This window comes from Lipotes vexillifer, unplaced genomic scaffold (genome assembly GCF_000442215.2).
Source record: "Lipotes vexillifer unplaced genomic scaffold, Lipotes_vexillifer_v1.1 scaffold771, whole genome shotgun sequence".
NCBI lineage: Eukaryota > Metazoa > Chordata > Mammalia > Artiodactyla > Lipotidae > Lipotes > Lipotes vexillifer.
Window position 1 is genome coordinate 1,538,802 of NW_006774099.1, and position 8,087 is coordinate 1,546,888.

The 8,087-nt window shown below is 35.7% G+C and overlaps 1 protein-coding gene across 2 annotated transcripts in view; it reads left to right on the forward strand.

Moving 5' to 3' along the window:
• Positions 1-8,087, forward strand: part of TMEM135 (transmembrane protein 135) — a 243,075-nt gene that overhangs the window by 220,794 nt on the left and 14,194 nt on the right. For both annotated transcript variants that reach the window (XM_007448843.1, XM_007448842.1), the window contains 3 exons: positions 852-998; positions 3,495-3,564; positions 6,786-6,953. In XM_007448843.1, coding sequence (XP_007448905.1) covers positions 852-998; positions 3,495-3,564; positions 6,786-6,953 — 385 coding nt within the window. The remainder of the gene's footprint in view (positions 1-851; positions 999-3,494; positions 3,565-6,785; positions 6,954-8,087) is intronic.

The following is an 8,087-nucleotide window of genomic DNA, read 5'->3' on the forward strand; positions in this document are numbered from 1 at the left end:
TTCAGCAGGCAGAATTGGCTAAGGAAAGCTTAGTTATACTTTATAAGGGCAGTGACTCTTATAGTGAAGGTGAAAACAGCAAAAATGAAAACTCTGGTAAAGGATACTGATTGAGTGATATCTAATGGTTGGCAATGTTTTCTTTGTATTGTCTTTGGAAAAATATAGTCCAGTTTTGATGATACAGGAATGGTGTCTTCTCCTGGATATTAGATTTTTCCAAAGAGAAGTAAGTAGATTAGAATAATATCAAATTTAAGATTTTCTAATAATGTGGGGAAGACACACAGACTCTTAACCACTTTCTGATTCTCATTCTTTAGTTCCCTCTATTTCTCATGTGCTTATAGATGACCACCTATACTGTACTGCAGCTGTTTTATGACTTAAAGTGACGTTAGATGTAAATTTAGAGTAAAAAAAATGAGAAATGCATTCACTTGTAACTGTTAGTGCATTTTAGAGAAAATAATAGCAATTTTGTCATTAACTAGTAGATCCAAGTTAATAGTTCATCTGCCTTTTTGTTTGAAAAAACTTTTAAGTTGTGTAATACCTTAAAAAAGCGGTGACTTAAGTTAAAAGGGTGTTTCATCAAAGAGCTATGCTGTATTTGATTTTAAGATGCTTGCACTGTTAAATAAACAGCTATTAACATTTTCTGAGTATTCAGATTTCAAAAGCCTATTTTTTAAAGGATGACTAGTTCTATATAAATTGTGGAAAATATTATTTCAAATGATAAGGTACTGTCCACAGTGTATTTGTATATAAACAAAATCAGTTTATTTTCTCACTGATTTTTTTTTTTTTAAGGGGAAAAATGCCTCTCATTGTGCTCTTTTCTTTAGGTTCATTGTTGGGAAGGAAGAAATTCCCACACATTCTTATTCACCAGAGGCGGCATATGCAAAAGTGGAACAAAAGACTGAGAAACATGAGGAAAAACCAAGAGGAAAGAATATAATTGCTCTAGTCAGGAAGCTTGTGGATTCAGTGTGAGTTCTTTATCTTGATATTTTAGCACATTTTGTCACCATTTTATATAACATTTGTACCATGCCAAGGTATTTTTGTTTTCTTTTCAGGTAATAATTTTTTTTTTTTTTTTTTAACCAGAAACTGTGCATAGAGTTTTATAAAAAGGCACACGATGGCAAGTGAATGTTGTTTATTATTTCTAGCAGGACTATAGACCATTATCTGCCTTTAAAATCGTTTTACATGAAATCGAAATACTTTTCTATTTCAAACTAAGCAGAGTTGCAGGGGGCTAGAATAGGGAACTTCAGGAAACAGATTCATATGTGCTAATCGAATGTTTCAAGTGTGGAAAGGAGAAAGAAAAATTCCAAGAGAGATTTAAGAAGATGTAGATATAATAAGGAGCAAAGTTTAAGTGAAGGATATTTTGCAAGAGTGGAAATTTTTAGGGCTTTGGAAATAAAATAAATCTTTATTTGTATTTTATACAGAGAAGTCTATTTCATACAAATAAGTCTTTTTTGCATTTCAAATATTTAAGATATTTAAGAAAATAAATTAAAAGGTTTAAAATTAGAATACCAGCCAATAAAAATAATCTTGTAGTGCTATTTTAGAGAGTGTAGAATGAGGAGGCAGTATAGAAAGTTAGGGGACCAACTACAGGAAGCTGACGCCCTTAAAGAAATCTGAAGACCTGTGTTTGACTCATTTTGCCCCTCCTGGTTTTGGGACTTTGAACAAGTGATTTAACTACTCTGCATCCCAAAGTCCTCATCAGTTAACTTTATTAAGGAGTGTCGCGTGCATTAAATGAAATAACATAGGAGTTTGCTTCACATACACGAGCACAGAGTAGGTACTCAGAACTTTTACTGAATTTAAAGACTTTGTCTCTTCTTCTGTACACCACAGAAGAAGGTAAAAGGAAAGAAAGGGGTGGTAGATGGCAGTAATAATTGTGGTAGGGGATCCCATTAATGGGAATCATGTCAACAAGAATCATAGGGGAATGCAGGGAATGTGTGATGTAGGGGATCCTGTTAATGGGAATCATGTCAACAAGAATCATAGGGGAATGCAGAGAATGTGTGACGGGGGTGAATGAAGCCTTGGGTATCAGAGCTGATCGGGCCATGGCAGAACTTGTCAGAGTAGCCTCAGTGGGTCCATTGGTGTGAAAGCAGGTGCAGGATAATATAGAAGCAGAGCAGATGACATAGGAGACTGGCAGTCCAGCACTTGGGAAGCCATTTTAATAAAAGACTAGGAAGGATTAAATGACAGTGTAGTTGATAACAGAATTTAACTTCACTAGCAAAGAGAGTTTAACAATTTCTGTGTAGTTCTGGTAGCCATGGCTGAGAGATGTCTTTGAAGAGGACACTTAGAAGTATGAAGAGTGATGGTTTACATAAGGCAGTCCTTCTCTGATTCACCCCTTTTCAGGCCCCTAGCTTTAATCACTCAACAACTTCGCATGACCAGATATGTCATATCATTCTAACCACATAAGGAATGAAGTATTGCTGTCACCCTTGACTAGGAAAGGCTGCCTGTATACTCCAGCTGCAGTGCAGCATTGAATTTCGGAGAAGGTCTTTATAATCAATTTGCAAATGGAATTAGAGAGCTAGGATATCACTCTGCAAGTTATTATCATAAACAAGAAAGAGTTAATGTGTTCCAACCATGAAGATAATTAATTAATTGTATTCTGAAAGAGTTATAAAGACTGCTTATTTTGGAACATGAGCTCTTCAAAGAGAAAGGGGGAGAGTTAAACCCATATTAGATATTCTACTTACTTTTTTATGCCTGGAGTGAATAAATAGTCCTGGAGTAGACATACCAAATAACTAAAATAAGTGTGTCTTGAATAGTAGTCCTCCCAGCAGAAATGTTTATTAAACACTGGAAGACTAAGTTGTTTACAGTTAAATCACAACCTACTTTTTGAATTCCTGCATGTTCTATTTCTATATTTATTTTAAAAACTGAATTTTAAATTCTAATACTATATCATGTTTCTTTCCCAGATGTTTTCTCTCAAATATAATTAAGTATAAATTCCTGTAACCTGAGCACATTCTCATTATGATTTTTGCTCAAGTACTGACGTCATGGATGATTTATGACCATTATATGCTACAATAAACGATTTAAAGCTTCCAAAAGATTTGGCAGAGTATAGAGATAACATATACATATTTTTCATATTTAGTCACAAATATTTACCAATATGGCTTTTCTGTTCCACATTCAAGTATTTTGACTGCAGCCACGTATTTTATAGTGTGTCAAATGGTGCGCAGCAAAGGGGAAAAAAATCTGTTATCTTTGCTTCTGTATGTCCTAAGAAATCAAAAGATGCACACATTTAGAAACGAGTTGATAATGTTTTCTCCTTTTTTGGTTAGAGAGTTTTAAGCAGATCAACGCACACACACACGCACACGCACGCACACACACACATTTTAATTATATTAGTTTTTCTGGTTTAATTTCAGATGTAAGCATGGACCAAGGCATAGATGTTGCAAACACTATGAGGATAATTGCATCTCTTATTGCGTTAAAGTAAGTATATAAAATCTACTTTAATAACCACAGGGAATATGTATAGAAAAAACTTACTTATTAAAACATAATTTCAAAGTAAGTGGAAAAGTTGACAATCATTGCTATCATTCTTTGCATTTGACTTGACGAATAAGACACTTGTGAGAAATAGATAAGAATTTAGCTTTTAGTATTCACTTACCAGATCCTTTGTTAAATAATTTTTACATTAGCTTACTTAATAAATGTAAAACTTACAAAGTAGAAGGTGAAGCAACAACAACAAAAAAGAGAAAAAGTCAAATTAAAATTAAAATTTGTACTCTGCAATGTATCCTCATTAGAATACATCTTAGAACAAGGCCCCTGGACTGTGCTGTGTGCTAGGGGATCAGCAGTCACTCACATACACCGCACAATCTGGGACAGTGGCATTTGGTTTTGGACTTGTAAAGCTGTTACATTTTTTAAGGCATGACGGTAACTGGAGCATGTCCACAGTTGTTCTACATTAAGAAAGTTAGTTATGCCCACTGACATAAATTCCCCACTCCCTAATATATTAGTGTACCAGGGCCGTGCTCCCTCCCCATCCCCCATCCCATGCCTGCCACCGCCCCCATCCCCCATCCCACCAACTCTGAGAAGGAAGTTAATTTTCATTGCAGTTAGTCTGTCACAGGTGGCACCATCTGCTACAAGTTCTTTAGTTTTGGATGGTGCTCTAACAATCCTGATGCTTTAGAAATTTATGTTCTTTCTTACAACATCTGATCCCCACTTTATTGATGATGAGAAGAACAGAGTTGTACAGCACCCCAAAAGACAGCCTCCTGACGTCCCTCTAGAAAGGGAGGGACTGTATCACATTAGTGCCTATGAATGTGAATGCCTGTGGCCGCGTGTTGTTGGTGGCACGCACCCAAGCCAACACTTACCTTTAAAGTACTTTAAAGACAGAGCCAGGGGTAAAAGCAGTAGAGTATTTTTTCAGTTGTGAAGTAGTTTCTGACACACTTTCCAAATCTGATTTCCTGCCCCATTTTTAAAGTGGCAAAAAAAAAAAAAAAAAAAAAAAAAAAAAAAAAAAAAAAAAAAAAAAAAAGAATGTTGCCGGCTGCCTCAAAGTCTACCGGCTCCCAGAGAGGGGTATTATTCCCTCCAACTGGACATAATTCTAGTCCAAGGGGAAACTTCAGGAGGGGAACTAAGAAAAGCATTTTGACTAAATTAGAGGTATTTGAGAAATCTGGGGGAGAGGAGAGGTGATAGTTTTTAAAAAGTATACGAGAAAGTTAGTGAGAATTACTGAGCTATGAAAAAATGTAGTCATTCTTTCAAGCGTGTACCAGTACTATAAACTTGCTAATTTATGTATACATTGTAATATTATGTCCAGGAATGTAGAATTATTTGGAGATTTGTGGGTGAGGAATTTATATCACAAGTATAGCAAAATATTTTGACAGTGCACCTCATTATTCCATGGATTCAGTTACACCTCATGTTAAATCATACCCCTGAGTGAATATTCAGATGAATTAACATTCCCCCCAACTCACTATACTCCATTCACACGAACTTTTTGTTGATACCTGCCAATCTCTTTTTTGGCTTTGTGCTTTTTGTCCAAGCTACCCGAAATGTTTTTCTCATGCCAGCTCCTTCTCTTTTGTGTCTATTTAAACGTCACATCCTCAGTAGCCTTCCCTTACCACTCAGTCTAATATAGGATGCCTTGTTAATTTCTTTCCCAGTACCCTGATTACTTCCTTCTCAGCACTTATTGTAATCTGTAATTACTTTATGTTTATTTGTTGACTGATTTTCTCTTCCTCTAATGAGCATGGAAGCTCCATGAAGGCAAGAGCTTTGTGTCCTCTTCGCTACTCTATCCCCAGCATCTCATGTGATGATTGGCACGTGAGAGGCATTCACTGAATCTTTCCTGAATACGTGAAAGGGTGAATGGATGGAAGGATGAATAGATCTCTTGGAAATAGTGTGAAATGATTGAACATGAGTGTGATCTTTGAACCATTAGGTTAATATTACGATATTATCAGTGACAAGATACAGGTGTGACCACCTCATGCATTAAACAAACACTAGGCAGTTTCAGTTAAGCAAATGTATGATAATTCATGCTAATTGTTTGGACAATTTAATTTTCATGTTTTAACCAGGTATTAGGTAGTTTCAGGTAAATTAATGAATGTTTCTTCATAGTAACTCAATTTTTTTTTAAAAAAAAAGAAGGCTGCTATCCAGAAGATACAAACCTGGCCTTTGAAACTTAGCGGCAAACACTGCTAAGAATGTAGACGTTTTTCCATTCCAGTGGGGGTGAAAGAGGAGGATGGTGGGAGATCAGTATTACAGTGTATTGGCTGAATCATGTATAAAATACTATTCTTTTTGATAACATTTTGTTTCGAGATGACTGGAATTTTTCAGTCTCTCACCATTAAGTGACATCAAACTTCATTTTCCTAAAGAGTGAAATGAAATTGACCAACATTAGTCATCCTTTCCTCCCTTTTACACTGTAGATTGTTGCAGGTAATATGGAGAAATGTTGACAGCAAATGTGGATTTGTGGCAAATTTGCTTTCTCGGGTTTTGTTTAGTTTACCTTAAAGCTGCCATTCCCTAGAGATGTTTCAGCTTGACACATTGAGCACAGAAGTAAAAACCTAGATAGAATTATTTCTTTTCCTGGAAAATTCTTTAAACTTGATCGTTTAAATAGTTGACACCAAAGGTCTAAACAGATAATACAATTATTTTCTGTCAAAAGAATCTCTGCTCAAACTAATGATTAAGAGGCATTTTCTGTTAAAATTTCCCAAAGCATTTGGTTTTGTTAACTATTTTTTTTGGAATTGCAGTGCTTTTGTTTCTAAAACTATTTGTGGTTTAGGGATTATAAATCCCAGTTATGTCAACAAAATGTCAAGAAGTAGAAGTTTGGTACATAGATAGACTTGGCCAGTGCTTGGGAGACTTTTTAAGCCTTTGTAAATCATAGAAAGTATGTTTGCTGCAAGATTTCACGCTTATTTTTAAGGCAATTGTTTTAAAATTGTTTGAGGTTTAGGACTTAATTTTGAAAATGGCTGCGATATAAACTTGTCTTAATATTTTTAGTTCCGTTTTGATTCTGCGACAATAAAATTTGTATCTATCGGTCTTCAAGATTTGGTTGTAAATCAGAATTTCCTCCCAATTTTCTCTAGGGTTTTATCAGAATGTTTAGCGTGGGATACTTGATCCAGTGCTGCCTCCGGATTCCCTCTGCATTTAGGCATCTGTTTACACAGCCATCCCGGCTACTTTCTCTCTTCTACAATAAAGAAAACTTCCAGCTCGGAGCTTTTCTGGGCTCTTTTGTCAGTATATACAAGGTAAGGCTTTCAGAAGAGGAAAGAAAAGTGGGAAATAAATAACATGGCTATTGTTAAAATGAGATATGGCCTTAACTCATCTGTTATTTTATTTTATTTTTTTTTCCGTACGCGGGCCTCTCACTGTTGCGGCCTCTCCCGTTGCGGAGCACAGGCTCCGGACGCGCAGGCTCAGTGGTCATGCCTCATGGGCCCAGCCGCTCGGTGGCACGTGGGATCTTCCCAGACCGGGGCACGAACCCGTGTCCCCTGCATCGGCAGGTGGACTCTCAACCACTGCACCACCAGGGAAGCCCTGTCATTTTTTAAAAATACTTCTTTCTGTAGTATTCGTAAATATCTCAGCACCAAATATGCACATTACGTTGGGAAGAGAGGCTGGAGATATTTCTTCTCTTAAAGCTTGAAAGTGTAGATATATTTGCATTTATACATAATACTAAAGATTTTCAAAAACTCATTTTCTTTTCTTCAACAATGTAGTCACTGAGAAAATATGAACTTCCTGATATTTCTAACATCAAAAGTGATGTATCTGTTTTTTTCTGAATAATTTTACTACCTGATTATTAATTTAAACATTTTCAGACCCTCCTAGCTGATATCAAACTTTGATAGAAAGAGTAAGGATTTTCTCTTGTAACTGATATAAGCAATGACTTATTTTCCATCTCCCACTCACTCACTCTTTCTACTGTACTCTCTCAAATAAACAAAGTTAACGTTCTTCCACCTCTTTCTGCATGTTCCTATAAATGTACACACACATATGTAATAAGCACCTACCTAAACACATATATAGGTATCATTTGTGACACAGCACTCTGCAATCTGAAGTAATGGCCTTTTGTTTAATGGGAATCACTAATATGTAAATCATATTACTGACATATTTTATTAAACATCTAAAATTGATATTCAAAATTTAAAGGTAAAATGTGTTAACTAAGGTTGACCTGTATGCATGTGCCTGCCTGTGTGCGTGTGCACACACACAGTTGTTAAAAGAAAATGCTGGGAAAAACTGAATTCTGGAATTACTTTGGATAAGATGGTTGTGTTTCATTTTATGATAAAGTTTACCTATAAAAAGGTAGATGTGGAGAAGGTATTTTGAAATGGTAAGGAAAGAGT